Source organism: Protomyctophum bolini (genome assembly GCF_963924005.1).
Source record: "Protomyctophum bolini genome assembly, chromosome: 14".
NCBI lineage: Eukaryota > Metazoa > Chordata > Actinopteri > Myctophiformes > Myctophidae > Protomyctophum > Protomyctophum bolini.
Genome location: NC_137875.1, coordinates 34,132,505 through 34,154,702, shown reverse-complemented (window position 1 = coordinate 34,154,702; position 22,198 = coordinate 34,132,505). Strand labels below are relative to the sequence as shown.

At 42.3% G+C, this 22,198-nt stretch overlaps 1 protein-coding gene across 1 annotated transcript in view; it reads left to right on the top strand.

Moving 5' to 3' along the window:
* Window positions 1-1,741: 1,741 nt before the first annotated feature.
* The window catches only part of LOC308328216 (VPS10 domain-containing receptor SorCS3-like), a 56,267-nt gene continuing 35,810 nt past the window's right edge, over window positions 1,742-22,198 (top strand). Inside the window, exon 1 of the mRNA XM_080781962.1 lies at window positions 1,742-1,847. Coding sequence (XP_080638088.1) covers window positions 1,818-1,847 — 30 coding nt within the window. The 5' untranslated portion in view covers window positions 1,742-1,817. The remainder of the gene's footprint in view (window positions 1,848-22,198) is intronic.

Genomic DNA, 22,198 nt, shown 5'->3' with positions numbered 1-22,198 from the left:
GCATCTTGTTTTACCTCTAATATATCTCAGTTGTCCCCGCCTCTCCAACAAAATACACATGGCTAGTATAGTATAGGCTACAGTAAAGAGGAATCTGGACCAGAATGCTGAAAGACAATACATTGACCATGGATGTAAAGTGCTGTTTTTCTCTCTATATCCATCTGTCTGTCTGCCTGTCATTCTCTCCCCCACCCCTACCTCACTCTCTCTCTAACACACACACACACACACACACACACACACACACACACACACACACACACACACACACACACGCACAGTCACACACACACACAGACACACACACACACACACACACACACACACACACACACACACACACACACACACACCCCTCATACAGTATGTACACTAGGAATCTGGGGCTGCTGTAAGAAGTGCTGAAGGATAGCACCTGGAAGTCCTTTATCCTCCCTCTGTCTGAGTAATTTCTTTCTCTCTCTAAAATGCATAAAATACATGACAAGTAGGCTACAGAACAGACATAATACATTCATCTACTTCAGTGATTAATCATCATCTGATTGGATGCAGGATCCTACATGTATCCCAGTAGGGCAGGCTACTTAAGTTATTGTCTTAATATATCGGTTGCAAAATCTTGCTCAGCCAAAAATAATTGTTCAACAGCTCCGAATTGAATAGCCTATACTTTTGGGGCAATAGTCTATCTCCACAGGAAGGGTCTATCCGATTCCTTGGGCTAACATTTTCTGGAATAAAGTTTTACATTAATAGTTAATTGAGAGGGGGGGGGGGGGGAACAGCACTGGGACACTGGGTCTGTTCAACCTTGAATATAGAAAAATCATGCGTTTGAGTGTAACAGCGCTTGGAAATCCCTGCTTGTCCTCCACGACGCCGGGCTCTGACAATTCCTGCAGTCAGATTTGCGTTTGCATGATGCGCAGCGCCTCCCCAACTAGTCCCCTCACTTTGACAAAGTCCTGGACGAGAGCGGGTCTGCTGAAGTGTTTCTTCTTGGTCCTAATGGAAAAATCTATCTCAGCTGTTGAATGTCCCCGCGTAGTTGAATTGGTTTATATACCGGTTATCTAATTGTGTTTATTTTTATTTTTATTTATTTTTTGTCTGTTTTTGTGAAAACAATGTTCGGCTTGTGGTCACTGTGTTATCTGTCGCTTTTGGCTGTCGCGTTTGACCCTTTTCGTCCCAAGTTAGAGGCACACGCGGAAATAAGTTCTCCTAAAACGATCAACAGACTTCACCGCTTGGAGATAATGCCTTTGGCGAGACGCGCAATCCAACAACCGACGGGGGTCAAAGTGGCAACAAAACCCTACAATAAAACAACTCTTACCAATGGTTATGATGAGATGGAACCGGTCATCTCCGGACTTGTGGAGGGAAACTATGCTAGAGAAAGGAGACTTGGGACGGAGGAGCACAATGGGATACACACGAGCGCCAAAAAGGTACCGAACAGTCCCAATCGTTTCATGGCATCATCATCCCGTAAAAAGTATGACACATTGTTCGAGGACAGCCATACAGTGTTGTTAGGGGACACGATTCGTGACAGAAGACGCCGGAGAAAAACTCGGAGCGTGGCTACAACGGTCGCCGAGATTTTGGATAGGAGTACAGCTGTAGAAGCGCTGGCGAGAGAGAGGATTTTGGAGACAGCGCAGGGGGTTTACAACCCGAGAGCCGAATATCGACGCGTCGGAGAAGAGACCAGAGGGTCCAACAACAACAACCCGAAGCAGAACGAGGCGCATCTGGACACCTCCACTTTTGCGCTGTCCGGAGACTCTGCTCACAACCAGGCGATGGTGCATTGGTCTGGGCACAACAGTAGTGTGAGTTTCAGATGTACAACACACACACACACACACACACACACACACACACACACACACACACACACACACACACACACACACACACACACACACACACACACACACACAACCCCATGGCTGTCACTAAATGTGCGAGAATAATGCAGACTTTTTCGATCAGAGTGCAAACCAGGCAGCAAAACTGTTTCATATACAACATATATCATTTGTCAAGTCCGTCTGGTCTGGGTGGCCAATGGCCATGCAGGGTGGGGTAGTTTATTGGCTTAATATACATCATTACGCACAGCTGTCGCCCATAATTGAACGCCATTCCCGTTTTAGTCACTATAATTCAAAACATTAAAAATTAAACAATACACCAATCTATTCATGAATAAACCCATCATATAATGTTCCTAGTTGTTAGGCTATATTGTTACAGGTCACATATTGCGCGCCTTTTCGTGCCGACTTATTGTTTCACTGTGTGATATTGTCTCTGCCCAATAGTTTGCTTCAACAATAATTACAATGAAGAACATAGCTGTCACACCCCACAACTTTTCATTGATCGTTAGCTTGCCACAGCAGGTCGATTCACTCGACACTGAGTTATGGAGAGGTGGAAGCATTTTGAACATACCATTAGGCCATAATCAAAACACATTAATTATTTATGAAATAATCAAGTTCTTGTATTCACAGGAAGGTGCAGCTGCTGCAATTAAATGGGATTGCACCCAAAGTGACACGATCTGACACTGATGAGACACACTGAGTGTGACCTTTTGGCAAATGAAGTATGACTTTGCCTTTGACATTTGGCTCACACACTTAGTGGGTTTAATTGCCCGGTTGCGTTGCGGTATCTTTGTCGTCCATAAAGTATGCTACTTTTCACTAGTAAAAAGGGAATTCTTTGTAACAGTGGACTCCCACAGGGAGTAACCACTGAGTGTCCTGGGGTTATAAGCACATCTATCTATCTACCTATCTGCATCCATCCATCCGATCCATCCATCCATCTGTTTACATGTGCTATATTGTCTGTATAGTTTTTATTGTATAGTTATTATAGTTTTATAGTTATTATTGTTTCTCAAAGTTTCCATTGAAATGCATCAAAGTTTCATCTATCATAATAAATGAACCTGCAAAGTATTTCTCGTTTTCCACTATACATTTCACACCACATGTAATTTACATTTGACGTTTACTCGTCAGCTTTCTAGATTTATGGGAGCCAAAACAAAATTTAAGAAGTGATTTGGAGGCCTGCCCTATAGTAGGCCTAGATGTAAAATTTAGAGCTGATACTAAATTATTGATGATGATTGTCACATCACTGACACAAAACCCATTGTAACATAATATGTAATACTGCTTGAAATTGAAAAATGATAAAATGGCTGCACATATATACTACAGTGCACCTCACTCCCAAAGGCAGAAAGCTTAAGAGGGAGACTTCACTGGTAATGACATCAACAAGTAAAACTGATAAAATGAACTAGAACTATTATTATTAGTAGCATCATCATTATGTCAGTAACAGTATTTAATACTAAAGGTTTGATTGAGCCTACCGCTTCCGGTATGTGGTATCTCACATCACAGGGGATATTTGTTTATATTACAGACAATAGATGTACTCTCTAAGTAAAATCTCTGTGTAGTTTATTTGTTCCAAATGTCCAATGATGGCAGGTGTCTTGACAATTTAAGATTGTAATACTGATTTTAACATGCATGTTTTTGGCCATTACATCCAGCTCATTAAATTGAGCCATCAAGCATGCGACAACAGCAGGACATGCATTTCGGCTAATAATTCACTGTCTGACAGATCAATATCTGTGTACAGTTTGTAACATGGTTGTTGAGCTTGAGCTTGAGCTGAGGCTGTGCAGATGATTGATATTTTCTAACTGCATCTATGGCCAACACAGACCCCCCTCCCCCAACGCACGCACACGCACACGCACACGCACACACACACACACACACACACACACACACACACACACGCAGTCACACACACACACACACACACACACACACACACACACACACACACACACACACACACACACACACACACACACACACACACACACACACACACACACACAGGACAAAAGCCTGTGGCAGATGATTTGGTTTGGTGGCTCTTGCTTGGTGTGATGCATTTGTCAGCAGTCAGTGATGTTATACGCTGGATGTGATGTACAACTTGCACAGACTTGGCTTTCCCTTCTCCGTGACGGACGACCGTTCTAGGATGTAAAATGTTAGGGCACTTAATAAGTGTCCCGATTGACGATAAACACCCTATAGCTCTTTAGCGGTATAGGAGCGGTCTGTTGTCCATAATTATGCTGAGGTGATTCTCTGGTCAATCTCAGTTGTCTGGTATCTGAAATTGCTCCTGGTCATCTAAAGGGGGAGTGGGGTTGGAGGAGCACCAGATGAGGCCAGCTGCTCCTGTTTCCTTCGATATAAATCTCTTGGGTTTTTTTACGTGTTTAAGTCGGAGGTGCTTTAGAGACAGCCCAGCCTGTCGGTTTGTCAGTTCTCTGTTACGTTGTCTTGTTTGTTGCCAGAGATGAAGAATCAGACGAGCCACCTGGGTCATGTCATAGACGTACTTAATCAGAACGTGGCAGTTATTATGGAACATAATCTCCTCCGAATAAATAGAGAATATGCCAGCGGCGGCGGGGATGGCGCGGCCCTGGGGGATGCCTGCGTTCATAATCGCTTCATTACGCAGACAGCCATTCAGTTTCGCATGCCACGACCGTTTGCAGGGAAACTCCTTGAGCCATAAAATGAGTGTGGTGGTGGGGTAGGCTGGCAATTCACAGAGGTGTTTGTGGGTGTTAAAAATGGATGACAAGTTAAGGAAGTTCAGAGTCCTGGAAAAGGCTCCGTCTGGTTTCATTGAGATGTTGAGGGTAAAAGTAACAATGCTTTTTATTTGGCTCATTTTCCTCATCACACCTAGCTCTGTTTAAAAGAACACAGACCATTCTGAAGTAGTATTACTTACTTTACTTCCAGGGAAAGATTCCTTAAAAGCCACTTAAAACATATAGTACTTCAATGTATGATGAATAGCTGATCTATAAGCTTGTACGATGTGTTGTGAACTTGTGAGCCTGTAGATCTGCTCATTTTGCGATTTAATAAAAGAAAGAGAAATGTTCCCAAAATAGGGATGCAATGTTTAATATTAACTCATGTGATGGTCAGTACGTACTGTATATACACAGTAAACTCCTCTGAGCATAATTGTATGCTTTCTGTCAACCTGAGTAGACATCATTGCCTCTGCCTGACAGTGTATTCAGTATTTCAGTTCATACTTCATAGTATAGTAGATTTATTTAAAGTCATGCTTTAGAAGTTCACAATTTCAATGCAAATGGCACACTGATCCAAATATTTCTTCCCAAAGAATGTAGGCTACTGCCAGTCGGCTTAGCATTATTTCACAGCTTGTCCACGAATTCTAAATAAGCCTGCCCATGATGATTGGGCCGTTCATTCTGCCTGTAAATTGTAAATTGACGTGTGGGAGGCTGGGAGCTTCTACAGTAGACTGTACGGAGGGGCTTTTCTTCATTGATGTGTGTGTATGATTAGTGGCTGTCACAATGCTCCCACGATGTACACATACATGTCCATGTGGCACACTGAAATGCAAACTGTGGCTGTGCAGATGATTGATATTTTCAAACTGCATCTATGGCCATGTGGAACACAGACCCCCCCTCCCCCAACACGCACGCACGTCGCACACACACACACACACACACACACACACACACACACACACACACACACACACACACACACACAGACACCGTACATTTCGGGTGGAAACCTGGAATTGTATATCCAAAACCATTTATTTTGGGGGGTCAAAGATAGCTAAGCTCAGAACTCTTTGCAATCTCATGTTTTTTTAACTTGTAGATTGGCTACTTTTGCTACTTTAATGTCACACTGTAGTATGAAGAAGTAGGGCATTCATTTACGAATAAACATAAAACTTTTAAATATGGAGATTTTCTGCCCGACAGCAAAGCTATAGAGTATATACTGTAAAAGTGAAGGCCAACTCAACATGGGTTGGGTGTTAGCGCTATAGTCATTGCAAAATAATAAACATCTAGATCTTTTTTTTTTAAATCTTGAGGCATTTGTGTCCCCTGCTGGCTGGAGGCCCCCACGGCACCAACCCCATAAGCCTGTTCATTAATCCGATGCAGCTCCAGCCTTTAGGGCTGATTCCAGGATGCTGATCGACACACTGCAGGATTCTACAAGAAGCCAAAGCCAGTTCCTGCAGATTCTCTCAAGTTGCACCCTGCGTATAAGCAATAATTCAGAGAAATTCCACTCCTTACTTCATGCCTATGTGCCATTTTTCATGAATCATTTGTGTTCAGGGACCATTTCCATCACATCACCAGGGGCTTTCGGCACTTCTTCAGCACTCTGCTGTAGTTTTGCCTCACAAAGTGCATTTTAAGTATGGAAAATGCCTCTCATTGGTCGGTTCAAGCACACTCATGTCCTTGATTTCTCATCTCCGTTACACACTACAGCACACACACGGACGCGCACGCGCACCCATGCCAGTCTGCATGTGCATGCGCATACAAGTGATACACATATTTAATAAGTGTTGCTTACATGTGAATACACATGCACGCACACTACATGTGCCCACACACACTTTTATGTAGTGGATTTAATCAAAGTGATGAAGCAGGCACAGAATAAAATTTGACAGGTTTGCATGTGATTAATTAGTTTAATAACTGTCACAGCATGGTAATGTGGACAGATACTATAGCTGGGTTTGGGTCATAAAATTTATGCATTTTATTGCGGTAATCATCAAGTCACAATTAACATGTAAATGTTAAGATGGCCTCCCAGTGTCATGCTTTATGTGTCCTGCTGCCCCTTACAACTGCAGTCACATTGTTTTAGTAAAGAAGCCACTAAGTAATTACAGAAACAATGCCATCGAGTGCCAGATAATTTAAAGTCTTCAGTATTATCTGCCCCTCCCATCAGGATCGATATCTAAACAAATGAGTGCATTAAGCATCGGGGAGCATAGCAGAGGTGAGGCAGGCGACATTATGCTATGACACTCTCTGGGTGTTGAGAATTAAAGCACACTGCCTGGAGCGACACAGGGGCTTCAGGTACTATCATGTTTAAAGATAACCGTGGCTGCTCAGGTGGCAGTTGCTGTGGGTGTGGGTGTGTGTGTGCTGTGTGTGTGTGTGTGTGTGTGTGTGTGTGTGTGCGTGTGTGTGTGTGTGTGTGTGTGTGTGTGTGTGTGTGTGTGTGTGTGTGTGTGTGCGGCTGTGCGTGTGTGAGCATGCAGTGGTGGAATAAGTATCCAGATGCTTTACTTAAAAGGGATATAGGTCACCCAAAAAGTTACTTATTTTCCATCAATTATTCGAGCCATGAAGCCTTGGATTCATGGAGAGTTTTGTTTTTGTCGCATTCCTAAGCCAATCATTTGCTGAGTAGCAGAGAGTCACTCAATGGAGACTCTTTGAGTCTCCTACCGTTTACTCTGCCAGTCATCAAAATATTGGCTCAGCCAAGAATGCGTCAAAAAGTAAAAATATGATTTCAACGCTTCATGGGGTGTGTAATTTTTGGGGGCGAACTACTCTTTTAAGTAAAAATAAAATTAAAAGGTCTACAAGACTAGGCCTACATTCAATTTACTTTAATAAAAGTACACAAGTATCGGCTTCAAAATGTAGTTAAGTGCTAATTAAGCTAAGCCCTAGTTTAGTGCTGCATTAAGCTCACAAGTGAGCATGAAGTACAAAAGAGGTTTTGAGTGTATGTTTTGTAATTATGTTAATAATCTAAATCTGCAAAGTAACAAGCAACTAAAGTTTTCAAATAATTGTAGTGGAGTAAAAAGTATAATTGCCTCTGAGGTAGTGCTGAAATATCAAAAACATAGTACAGTATCTAGCAAGCGTGCGCAAACTGCGCACAAGTGCGCGCACACACAGTCACACACACACACACACACACACACACACAATGTACATCTTTCATTCAAGGGACTGCAGATGGAAATGATCTAAACAGAAATAGGGATATAGGGACACACAAAGCTACATGATGGAGACGTGTGTTCCACCGCTCAAAAAGAAAAAATTAAGCAACGTACACCAACAAGTCTTTGTGAGGTGCAGACAATCAGGAGGAACAATAGGATATGGAAAACAGAGGAATACACTCAACTTTCAGATGCAATTCAAATGTGTATTGTATAAATATATTTTCATATTTTGGCTGTAGCCTTTGTGAGCGTCTCTGCATGCAAGGACACACGTTTACTGTTCAAGGCGAGCCATATGCAATCATTTCACACCTGATGACTATTACTAATAGACTGCATATCATACAAAAGACCCAACTATAATCACCAACAATGTGATTATTGTTGCATTACTGAGTACTGAACCCCAGTACTCGATTCAAAGTATAGATAGTGACAGCTATCTATAATCAAATTAGTACTCGAGTTAAATTACTGAAGTACAATTGCTTTAAAAAAAATTACACCCGTGTGAACCGAGTGGTGCAACTCCCCTCTCTCTCTCTCTCTCTCTCTCTCTCTCTCTCTCTCTCTCTCTCATTAGCAGGCAACAGTGCAACACTATCTCTCTCTCTCTCTGTTTCTGGCACAACAGCGAACTCTAGTTTTCGCCGGCTGCCGGGCGTGGCGGGCCCGTCTAGAGTTTGAATGGACAGGTATCAGTCAAAAGGGAGACATCGAAGAGGAAGGACAGGTGGGGAGGGATCAACATATGGAATGTCAGAACAGGTCTGACGTGAAATACAGGTTTTATGGACGACTGTAACATTGCATGGTCATCATACACTTACGTGTAGCGTTTACCATTTATATGGATCGGTTGGTGACCGTTGATTAAATTATTAGGTTATTCATCGCCGCCAGCATGGGTTAACGAGATAGCTCAGTGCAACATAACGAAAACCTGACGCTTCAGCTATCGTGTGATAATCCGATTGATCTTATAAAACATTTAAGCATAGGCCTATGGCAAGTCAACTGGTTAGGTTAGAAGCTCATTTGGTGCGCACACCAGAGGCCAAGTCTCACAGCGTTCACTACTGCCTGCACGCAGTGCATGCTGCTGAAATGCCAGTGTGCTGCGCCCCCGCCTCCACTCATCCTCCTCCTGTCACAAGTGAATCGCCGAGCGCAGCCCTCTTCAAAATAAGTACATACATGTAGGCTATATACAGTATACATTACACAAATAACAGAACATAAAATCACTGAGCCCGAGGCTCGGCCCGACTAATTAGCATATTGTTGGGGTTCGGGCAGAGTTTGAGAACTTTACACTGCATGGCTTCCTTCCTGGACTATACAATTCCCATGATGCTTTGGTGCACTGCTCCTCCTTGTGGATGGAGGAGGGCTGTCTTAGACTGCATCCAGACAGTAGATTTACGAAGATGCCAAAAGCCTCGAGTGGCAGGCGTCTCTTCCTGGTTTTTAAACAGCTGGTGGATGGAAATGAAGCTCCACCCATGCGGCAAATTCTGCGTCGGTGGAAGTGGAAGCCGCGAGCGAGCGTCATTTTCCATCCACCAGCTGTTTAAAAACCAGGAAGAGACGCCTGCCGCTCACGGCTTTTGCCATCTTCGTGAATCCACTGTCTGGATGTGCCCATACTGAGACAACATGTAGTCCAGGAAGGAAGTGAGCCCAGTGTCTGTGACATCATGGACACTGCTAAAATCTCAACTTTTGGCTTGGCGCCGTGTTGCCAACTGTATATATATATATATACACACACACACACACACACACACACACACACACACACACACAAACATATACATTATTTGTTTACATTTTGTTTAATATATATATATATATATATATATATATATATATATAAAAAATAAACAAAAATGTAAATTAATACAAAATGTAAACAAATAATGTATATGTTTGTGTGTGTGTGTGTGTGTGTGTGTGTGTGTGTGTGTGTGTGTATGTATATATATATATACACACACACACATAAAAAATGTAGGAAAGTAAAATTTGATTTTACAGAGAAAAACCCAGGTTTTCCTTTTTTTTACAGCAGCCAGTACTAATGACCCGTTGACGTATGTTGACTTGTACAAACTGCACTGGCCCCGTCTCTCAGGCACTGCAGTCACATTAAAAACACATTTAACAAGATGTGAAAAGGTTAGCAGCAGTATAATGAAGTAATATGACAACAGTGTTCAAATTATAATAAAACGAGAAAAGTGCACTCCTCTGATCTCTAGTTTGCCTAACCAGGGGCTGTCAGTTGCAGGTGGGGGGGTGGGGGGAGGGGGGAGGGGGAATAGAGTACAGATCTGTAACGCTGATGGGGAGAAATGTAAGCGTTTTTGGAACTGTGCACTATAGAGGCCCGCAACATGAGACGGAGAGAGGTGGTGGTGTTAGCTGCTTTAGCAGACAGCCCAATGGACTTAAGAGGTTTAATCCGAAACGCTTTTTACTACTTTTCATTGGTTCAATATTTTTTTAACCAACACAAAAACCTAAAAAATGGAGTGGTTTCCTCCCGACACTTATACTGTGTGTGTGTGGAAAATAGCCACTCTACAACCTGCATTTGATGAGTGCAGCGAGTCCAATGGGATGATTGAACTTTATGCTGTTTTCAATCTCTCAGTGACCCATTCAGCAGGTTATACTGCCACAAACCCGCTTAAAAATAGTAATTAACTAGAACTTTACTCTGTCGAGTGCCTACTTGCTTGTTGCACACAAGTAGGCCATAAATGGCCTACTAGTGCGCAAGCAGAGCACGCAAGTACTGTCGACCACTACACAAACTGTCAAATCTCAGCTTCTCTGTGAAAGAACGTTTGAAATATTGAATTATTAGGTTTAGCTATTTGCTACGTACCTAGTTTTTGGAGGTAAAAAAGTAGTATTGTGAAGTATGGTAAAAGCGACGGCTTTCGATGGTATATGTCGATCAGTGTCGGGTGGATTAAAGGAAATGCCTCTATGTATATTAATATGTAACTGTAAGTCCCAGCATATGGCGTCAGGGTATAACTGGTATAATTAGCTCTCAATGATGACGTAATAAAGATGTGGATTAAAGGACCCAATGCCAAAGTGTAATTGGTTTTCGATGGTGACGTAATGACGATATGTTTAGTGTCGGGAGGATTAAAGGTAATGCCCCTATGTATACATGTATGTAATCTGGCACCAATGCCGTATCATGCACAAGTAGTCATTACGTCATATGCTGGGACGGCGCATACGCATCGAACATCGTCCTGGACGAAACTAGTACTTGCGCGCTCTGCTTGCACAAGTAACTAGAACTGCACTCTGGCGAGTGCCTACTTGCTTGTTGCACACAAGTAGGTCATAAATGGCCTACTAGTGCGCAAGCAGAGCACACAAGTACTGGTGACGTATATGGCGATCAGTGTCGGGTGGATTAAAGGAAATGCCTCTATGTATATGTATATGTAATTTGTAAGTTGATTAGCGGTATACTGTGGTTACTTTGCGTATGCGTATGTATCGTAGCAGCATATGACGTCAGGGTATAACTAGCTCTCAATGATGACGTAATAAAGATGTGGTTTAAATGGTGGTGACGTAATGACGATGTGTTTTAGTGTCGGGAGGATTAAAGGTAAAGTAATTACACTCTGTGGGAGCTCTGCAAAAACACGTCTTACTCCATGCGTTGCTCAAGGCTTTATGCTGTTTTTATGCTGCACAAACATGGAATTTGCCCTCAGCCTTTATCCCATCCTTACTATTAGGAGCACAGTGAGTGCCATTAATATATTGCCCTGGGTCGGGGAGCAGTAAGATATAAGTGTCTTCCTCAGGGAGTCAGGGGGTCAGGGATGTCCTCTCTACCCACTCTCTACAGTCGCCTATAATATATAACAGGAACATTGGGTAAACTTTGTCAGCCAATGTACTGCAAATAAGATATCCAATTAAACTGTAAATGATAAACATGCGTTTCATTGTTTAAATGGTTAAACAGGAATGACACTTAACACAAATAAAGGAAATCTAGACTTGCTTAAATTAAATTAAATTTTTGCATAGGGCTGTCCTGGTGGAATATCAGCTCCTCGTACCTCTTGGGTACTGGCATCAACACCTTGTTCACTTGAAACGTAATTTTAAGGGGCGCTAGACCCTTCTAGATTCAGCTATTAGTGTAGATCTTCGTCCTACACAAACATTAAATTCCAATTGGCAATGAATTGAGAATGTACGTCATTATGTGGTCGAGCAAATCGACACGTCATGATGATGAACGATGATAAGAGCGATAAAAGTGATTTTCTTTTCATCACACAACACGGCCATGCCACAAACTATAAGTTAGGCCTGATGTGGAGCAAGCACTGGGCATTTTATTCACACACCCATTCATTCACACATCGACGGCAGAGGTAACCATGCAGGGAAACACCCTCATCGGGAACAATTAAAGATTCTGTGTCTTGTTCCAGGACACTACATTAAGCCAAGAAGAGCCAGCGATCGAACCTCAAAGGCCACTACACCACCTTAGCCAAAAATATCCACTTAATGGATTGTTTTATGTTCATTTTTAATGGATAATGATGTAGTGATGATTATGCTTTCATAGCAAAAAAGATTCATGGGTGAGTTCTTTTTATAGAGTTAGGTCATTCAGGTTCATTCCCTTCATCCTACAGTAGCTGATGAACTGGTTTGCAATGTGGAACTTTGGTAGAGCCAAGCCAAATTCCCAACATGTCAAATACAGCTGCTCCGTCAATGGCCCTGCTGGCGTACCTGACTGACGCCATGAATGACCTCTAGCATTATGTTCACGGTACTACATTACGCAAAGGGAAAATATCTTGCTTAAAATGTTTTCAAACCATTCTTGAGAGCAACGTTTAATTTGTAAATGACGCGTCACATGGTCTGTTTGTTGCGAACGCAGTGAGCACTTACTATGAGACCTAGCAGATCATGTCTGTGCGTGCGTCTGTCTGTCTGTCCGTGTGTCTGTCCCGCTATCCAAATATGGAGTGTGTTGCATCAGCAATCACTCAGCTCCATATATGGGCACAAAAGGGGCCAGGTCCACTCAGCTCCATATATGGGCACAAAAGGGGCCAGTGATTTGTTTGTTGTGGACCTGGCCCCTTTTGTGCCCATATATGGAGCTGAGTGCGTTCGCTTCCCGCGTTCGCACGTCTTACTCGTATTATATTATATTATATTATATAATAACGTGACGACTTACTGACTCACTGGACGTATTCCTGAAGGCTCCTCCTGTAGGTGGGGCATACAGGGCTGCGATCACACCCCGCCATCGGACTCTGTTTTGGGGCCGTTTTCTTCAGCTGGGCCCTGTCCGGTCGTCTTTGCCTCACTCTCTCCACTGATCTTCTCCAGGTCTGTTTTGGCCTCCCCACTTTTCTTTTATACCCTGTGGAGTCTGTGGAGAATGATATGATCAGTGTTGGGGAAGTTACTTTTAAAAAGTAAGGCATTATTGCGAATGCAGTGAGCACTTACTATGAGACCTAGCAGATCATGTCTGTCTGTCTTTGTGTGTGTCTGTCTGTCTGTGTGTCTGTCCCGCTATCCAAATATGGAGTGTGTTGCATCAGCAATCACTCAGCTCCATATATGGGCACAAAAGGGGCCAGGTCCACTCAGCTCCATATATGGGCAAAAAAGGGGCACCATATAAGGAGTCCCCAAAGCAGCTATACGTCCAAAGCCCAAATATGTACGAGCTGCGTTCGCTTCCCGCGTTTGCGCGTCTTACTCGTTTAAATGACTGTCATGTTGGATACAGCACAAAATCAAGCAGCGCCAAATTGATATGAGCAGGTGCTCTGAGCCTTTGATTGGACAGTGGTCTGTTATAGAGCCAAGCGATCATTATCAATAAATAACACAACGCTGAGCGATTGACCAATCAGAATCAAGCATTCAACCAAGCCGCATGTAATAAACATCTATATTAGACAGCAAAGACAAGTTTACTAAATCCTTGACACACATGGATGCATGCGAGAATGAGAGTTTGAAATGTAAGTCGGGGAATCCAGGGGTCTATTGTGGGGGCCTGGAATTAAGTCAAAATGTTATCTTGTGTGATTTATTTTTTGTAATTAGTGTAACATAACTATTAACCCATTTTGGGCGGGAACCCCTTTTGGTGTTAGCATTATGTTATGCTTTAGCTATTGAAAATCACACCCGTGTGAACTGAGTGGTGCAACTCCCCTCTCTCCCCCCCCATCTCTCCTCTCTCTCTCTCTCATTAGTAGGCAACAGGCAGCACTAATACTATCTCTCTCTCTGTTTCTGGCAAACAGCGCCCCTACTGGTACTAATAGTCATATACTCGTGCTCATGGCCACATAGGTACGTACGGACATTGCTGGTTGTAGGAGTGGTTGCACCACTCAAAAATAGCAGATCTACAATCTACACCGAGTGGTGCACTACGAGCTTGTAGGTCTGCTATTTTTGAAAAATCTTAAAAATGCGGCACAGATCTTTGAATATATATTCTTTCAGAAGACTTTTTTCTAAATGGGCTGAGTAACTGAGTAATACAGAGTGGATACAGTGTGTGTGTGTGTGTGTGTGTGTGTGTGTGTGTGTGTGTGTGTGTGTGTGTGTGTGTGTGTGCATGCATGCATGTAGTAGAAATGACCTGATTCAGTATAGGCGGGCTCCAGACCATTATGATCACTGAACGGTCAATGAATGGAAACCAGACTTTTCAGAGGTACTGCCGAGGAGTCATGGTCAAGTTATATGATATTTCTCCAAACGCTGCTGGTAGAGTCAAGTGACTGCCAGTGCTGGATTTACAGTAGTTAGGGCCCCCTCGGCCGCACAGCGAAGCCACGCGTCCGTCTGTCTGACATAGACCAGTCGCTGTCCATGGTGCTGAATGAATGCAGCCACAGAGCCACTAGGTGTTTTACAGCAAAATACCTTTTTTCACAATGTGCTCGGATAACAACATCACAGTAACAGAGATGAGCAATAAAGAAAGAGTATGCTTGAATTTTTATGCTTCTTTCAAAGGCAATACAAACAGTTAAAATATTATAATAAAATATCATATACTAAATCTAAATGTGTGTGTGAAATACTGGACACAGACAGTAGGTAGGTTTTAACCATAATACAACTAAATATACAATAACTAAACACACATCTTGAATTAGATTGCAATACTAAATAACAAAAATGATATATACTGTATAATAATAAGCTGGGCCTGGTGACTGCTGATGCCGTAGCACCTCCACTGTGATTAGTCATGTCTTTAGCCAAGAAACGGAAATCGGATTTTCGGGAAGAAAAGAAAGAAAAGGCATGTGATTAATGTCAAACGTTTTCAGAAATTTTCAAAAATAGCAATCTACAAGCGCGCAACGTGTCGCAATGCATTCTGAGGTTGTAGAGTGGCTATTTTCCTAATATCAGTAGATTGAAGGCAATCAAATGCCAAACAAATGTAACTTCACTTATTTGTCAGATCACAAGTTTACAGGTGTAACACACAGACACACTGTATAACTGTCCTAACCACCTAACTCCATTTTTTTGTTTTTTGTGTTGGTTAAAAAAATATTGAACCAATGAAAAGTAGTAAAAAGCGTTTCAGATAAAACCTCTTAACTCCATTGGACTGTCTGCTAAAGCAGCTAACACCACCACCTCTCTCCGTCTCATGGACGTATTATTATACAATATATAAAGTCACGATACCAACTTTGATGAGGCAGTATTGCTTTGTTTTGAAAAAAATCTACATTTTGGAGTTACGTAGGTGGTTTCTTCCCGACAGCAGAGATATGCATCATTGCTCAAATTCCACAGGGATTTGTCATACATACTGAACAAGTGAACAGTTGCTTTCCTGTGTGTGTTTGTGTGCACGTGCATGTGCGCATGCACGTGTATGTGTGTGTGTGTGTGTGTGTGTGTGAGAGAGAGAGAGAGAGAGAGAGAGTTACAAGGCCATTCTTGTTGCGTAGGGCTATTTGTTTCCTTGTTTAACATACAATCAATTTGCACTTGCATTCATGTGTGCACTCAGACACTGTCACCTCAGTATGTGTTCAGAGCAGATCATAACGCATCAGTGCTAAGAGTCACCTGAGACAACCTTATTACTACTCCTACAAACATATACCTGTAAACAGTGACGACGACTCGGGGGGGGGGCGGCGGGGCTCGAGCCCCCATGATGAATTAGACCTGAATATGTAGACCTCTGGCCTACAGTATATTCGCCTAGTCGGTTCGTCCCGTTTGTACTGCGCCAGGTCGCGCCCGTTCGTGCAATTCTCGTCTTTGCATTGACTTTGTATGTAATCGCGCAGCTCTAACCATCCAAGTCTGAACGCACGTTAACACCTCTTTTGTTGGGGGCTTAGCGGGGGGAGGAGGGGCGCCCCCATGACGATTATAAAAACATTTCGTCTCTGCCTGTAAAGGTCCTGAAGATGTATTCAATACTAAAAGCATAAACCTCCGATGTTTATAAGACATCACGTCCTGCATCTGCACCTTTCTCTCTTGTCTGTGCTTTCCTGCTTGTACCTGCATTCTTCTGATAAAACAGAAACATTTATTATAACTGGAGTAAAGTGGACTAGCTATTGTTTGTTTACTTTTACTTTTGTTTTGTGGACAGGGTGAAAAATACTTACTTTCACTAAAATTACATTCTGTAGGCTACTGTAGCGTTTGCAAAATTGTTGGAACGGTTGGCCAAGTCTGAAGCTGCTTGTTCAGGGGGAACAATTTAACAACTTGACCTGAGTTGGAGATCAATAGCTAGAGGTTAATTCATCTAAGCTGGGAAAACATTATCTCTGAGTTGAACATGAAACTAATTAACTCATTCTATCCTCTTATAGTAATATAATGTTAAGATCCTTTGCTGCATGTAAAATAAGAAATCCCATTTTCTCTAGTAAGAGACGACACTTGTACTGAAGTTTAAATGATTCATTAAAGAATAAAGAATAAGATGAGCAAGTGCGGATTGAAGTGAGGAACCTGGGGAAGGATGAGACTCAGACCGGGGGTGTAGTCTCAAGAGCTGCAGTCTCAAGAGCAGAGCTGCAGCTCTGCTCTGGAAATGTATGTCACTGAACACTAGGATGTAATGAGTGTATACAGTACATAGCCAGTATGAAGTGGTCTTTATACCCTAATACTGTGCATTAAACCACTATGGGATATGTGGGTTGTTGTGTGTGGAAATAAACTTGTCTCTCAGCAGGCATATTTTGAGGCAGACCAGTTTGTCTAGAAGACCAAACAGGGCAAGACTATGCTAAAGCCAGCTCGCCGATTCGGGGGTCGCGAAGCATTTCCACAAAAAGAGGGGGTATGGGTTAAAAATGAGAGAAAGACAAATACCTAAAAGTATATATATTATGAATAAGCATAGAAGATAATAAAAAAATAAAAAAATAATAATAATAATCCTTTGATATTGCACATATCTATAAATAACTAAAAAACTAAATCTAAAAGTTCATAGGCCTAGCAGCTGGCCGTAGAGTTCGAGAAGAGCCTAATTGCTGTTGGTACAAAAGTGTCCTTAAACCGTTTATTCTTGCACCTCATCAAACGGAACAGAGCCTTACGACCGCTTTTCTGGTCTGCCAAGATTTTGTGGACAGGATGACTCACATTCTCCATTATGTTAGTCCAGTGTGTGCTGCTTCTCCCCCAGTACTAAGCCAGCCTTCCTCACCAGTTTGTTCAGCCGCTTGGCATCCTTGTTCATCACGCTGCCTCCCCAACAGGATATTTGCCACTCCTGACTGGTAAAACATGTACAGCATTCTGCTGCACACGTCAAAGGATCTGAGTCTTTTAATAGACAGCGTCTGTGTTCAGAGCTCATTCCAGGTTCTCGTCCATGTACATGTAGGACTGTACTTGTTCGATAGCTGTCCTTTGGACATTGACACGCTGAAGAGAAGTTGTGGGAGAAGTAGCCGGCTTGTTCCTACGATAGTCCACAACCATCTCCTTAGTCTTGGAGGTGTTTAGGAGGAGGCAGTTCCTGTGACTCCATTCCCAGAAGGCCTTTGTCAGGTCCCTGTACAACTCCTCCTGCTCGTGTCGTCAGAATATGTCTTCATGAAGCAGAACTCAGAGTTGTGCTTGAAGTCTGACCTGTACAATGTGAACAGAAAGCGAGCTAGGACAGTCCCCTGTGGAGCCCCCGTGTTGCTCAGCAGCGTCCCCAAGACATAGTTCCTCAGTCTGCATGACTGTGGTCGTCCTGTCAGGTAGTCAGTAATCCAGGTTACAAAGCTGTTCACCTGCAACTCTAGATCAGTACGCTCTGCTGAATCTGTGACAGACTTCATCTCCACTGTTCCAATGTCATGGTGAGCACCAGAAATCGTTGGCTCGCCTGAAATACTTCAAATACATGTATAATCATGTATACAACCCAGTCCAGACTGTTCACTGTGTTCATTAATTCACTATAGTATCTTGTAGGCCTATCCATTTAATCCTAATCAAGGCATATCCATTAATGTTCATTTAATGGTTAATTCCTAACCTGTTTAATTACTTCAAAACAATTAATGCATTGGTCGTAATCAAAACTCAAGTTAACTTCAGTCTGGTCATAAACACTGTACTGTAGTAAAGTGGTTTTGTAATCATCAAAAACTGTTTGTTCAAAACTCAAGTTAACTTCAGTCTGGTCATAAACACTGTACTGTAGTAAAGTGGTTTTGTAATCATCAAAAAATGTTAATTAATTATTAGCAAAAGTACAATACTTCGCCATACAATAGTTTTACAATAAGTAAAAAATATTGAAATTAGGAAGTACTACAAGTAAAGTAAAACATCCACAAAGGTTGTACTTAAGTACAGTACTACAGTAAATGTACTTATAGTTACTTTACACAACTATCGACATCATTCTGTGGGAACGCACCCAACAGCCCCCCCGCGCGTCCCGTCTGGCAGCACAGCATCGGAAGGGCCACATCAAAAGACTTCCTCCTGAACGCCCTACTCACGCCATCCCCCACTTTGACCCACAAGCTGCTGGCTGGAAACGTCCCTGCGGTGCCCCCCACATTCGACCGATTGATGTCATTACTAGGAACCATAAACAAAATAGGCCGACACAAATGGAGAAGATTGGTGAAGCTGATTGCTCTATGCATGGAGTCGCCCCCGCCGCTGAGCAAAAGACCTGATGATGATGATGATGATGATGTTCATTCACATGCTTTGCCTCTTTTTTACGTGTTTGAAATTGTAACTTTTGAAATGTGCAAATACCCTGTACTTATACTGCATGTTGGTTTGCTAACTGTTAGGAAAACGATGTTGCACATTAAGCTAATCATCTGAGAACCAGGCCGAGAACCACTGGAATGCCCTGTATCTGTATGTACTGAAACCAAAGAGACTGAACGATAAGAAGAGTTGAGAGTCAAGACAAAGAACCATTAAAGTCCAAAATGTATTCGCACCCCTCACCGAAAATCTGTCCTGACCCCTTATCCATAATATATAAATAGGGATAATTATTATGGAGATGGTTCTCAACTCTTCAACCCTGAATACGTTGTGTACTAACCTTTGCGACACAGGCGTCTACACATAGCCTGGATTATGTAACAGACCAAATAAACTGACACCACTTTGTTGGATGTGGTCCCACACTCATAATGCGAAAAAGTGCACCTGCATGTACTGTGTGTGTGCACGTGTGCGTGTGTGACATCAGGTGTCCATTGTGAACATTGATCTAATTTACCTAATGTTTTCTATGCACTGAATAACAGTAAGTTAACCATGCTCTGCAGTGATGGTTGATGTAGAATTTAACATAGATGTAGCCTAACACAACACAACACAACACAACACAACACGAAACAACTATCCTAGTTAAATCCTATAGAGCGCCGCAGTCCCTCCCCCTTTCAGAAAAACGAGTGGCCCAGGAAATGAAAACACAATGCATTCTCCCATCGGCACTTAATATAATTTATTTAAAGACGGTTACGCCGCGGACAAAGCCAACTCGGATCGTGACAAATCATGACAATGAACACAATGTTTTGGGCCGATCAAATAATTTATAAGACGAAAAACTAAACAAATAGTGTTGTCTCCTGACTTTCTTTTCTTCTTTCTAATGATTTGATCGGCCCAAAACATTGTGTTCATTGTCATGATTTGTCACGATCCGAGTTGGCTTTGTCTGCGGCGTAACCGTCTTTAAATAAATTATATTAGAAGTGCCGATGGGAGAATGCATGGGGATTTCATTTCCTGGGCCACTCGTTTTTCTGAAAGGGGGAGGGACTGCGGCGCTCTATACCCTGTCCAGTAATTTGTCAGCACCCAGATGTGTTAGGCCTGACTCACACCTTCACACAGATTGATGTATAGCTGATGCATGAGACTTATTGACTGATGCAAGCTCGCAATGCATTTCCAATGGGAGTCACATGGTTTGACACAACATTTGTGTTGTATGAGGGGGAGGGGGGCAGTCGAAACACAGCCGAAAACCATGTGACTTCCATTGGAAATGCATTGGGAGCTTGCATCAGTAAACAAATCTCATACATGTACTGTACATCTAGCATGCATCAATGTTGTATGCTAGATCGAAAGGTGTGAGCCAGGCCTTAGGCTCCCATTGGAAATGCATTGCGAGCTTGCATCAGTCAATAGTTCTCATGCATCAGCTATACATCAATCTGTTGTGCACGTGTGAGTCAGGCCTTAGCCTATCCGTTATTGTTCCCTAAATATATGTTATAGCATTAACATAAATCTAGCTTATTTTCATTAACATGCGTTAATGCACATGTACATTTGATTAATATGTATGGGCTGATTTTTATTTATTTTAAAAAATGCATCACGCACAGTCTGATCCGCTGCAGCTCTATTGCGCCGCTAGTGTTTGATGCTATCTTCCATGAACTAAAAAAGAGTCTCTGCATGATCCGGAAATTGCCATGAAAGAAATTGGTCTATTGGAGTGAAGGGAGTTGTCGTCACGCTGCCTTTACAATACTCTGGTAGAGGTACTGGTCGAATTAGTGTTATCAACGTCATTTCACCAGCAAGAGAAGTTAGAACACACCTCTACTGATAGAGAGGAGAAGTATACACACTGTCCACCTGTGTGTGTATCTACTTAAATGTAGCCAAAGTAGAAAATATCAACTTCAACTACTTCAGACAGACAATGTAACATTTTTACTAATGGTATCGGACTTCATGTTGTTAGCAACAAAGAGAAGTCACATCTGCTACATAGCATAGACATGCACTCGTGCTCTCTTTGTGTGTGTGTGTGTGTGTGTGTGTGTGTGTGTGTGTGTTAATGCTGTCTCTAGCTGGCACTGTAGCAAACATAGGTAACCTTCGTTTACCCAATACCTCTACTGAAGCGACGTGAAGCCATTCTACAGTAATTTCTTTACATTTCTAGGGACTCGAAATGGACTGAATTGATTGCTGAAACCTCTTAAGCCTGAAGAATCAGTGGTATATGACCTGAGGTTTAGCAGTCCAGAGGATAGGCACACAGACAAAGAGCAGACTAATGGGGGGGAAAGAGACGTTTGCTTGATGAAAAACAGCATCCCTGATTCCCCGAAGTATGTTTTCAGTCAGAAAAGCACCAACAATCAATTCAGACCATAGATGAAATGAGGATAGAGCACCCAAAAGAAAATAATCAAAAAAGAAGGTTGCCTCGATCTTCTTGCTAAGTGCTGCACTTTGAAGAAATCATCACTAATCCACAATCAAGATGTTTTTCTCTGCATGCGCACTTGAAATGCAGTTTTATTTTGCCCTCACTGACAAGCCTTAAAGAAATGCTAATTTGTAGCTCTTTTTCTCTCCAGGTGTTTCCTTCCAAAAAAACATCTAATAGATGCACGATGAATATATTGCTCATTATATGAGCAAAGCAAAATGTCTCAAATTGGAGTTCTGGCTTTAGGGTGTAGTTTGTACTTAGTAGTCTCTTAAGTTTTAAGCTAGTTTTGGATTGCTGTCATTTTGGGGCAAGAAGTTTTGCATTTTCAACGACATTTGGCTTCAAGAACAAAAACATGTTCACTGTAGCATGTGTGGTTGCTGAGGGCTTTCCTCGTTTATTGCTGAATAAATAAAAATTCGATATCTGTGCTGTATAACAGAATGGGTTGGCTGG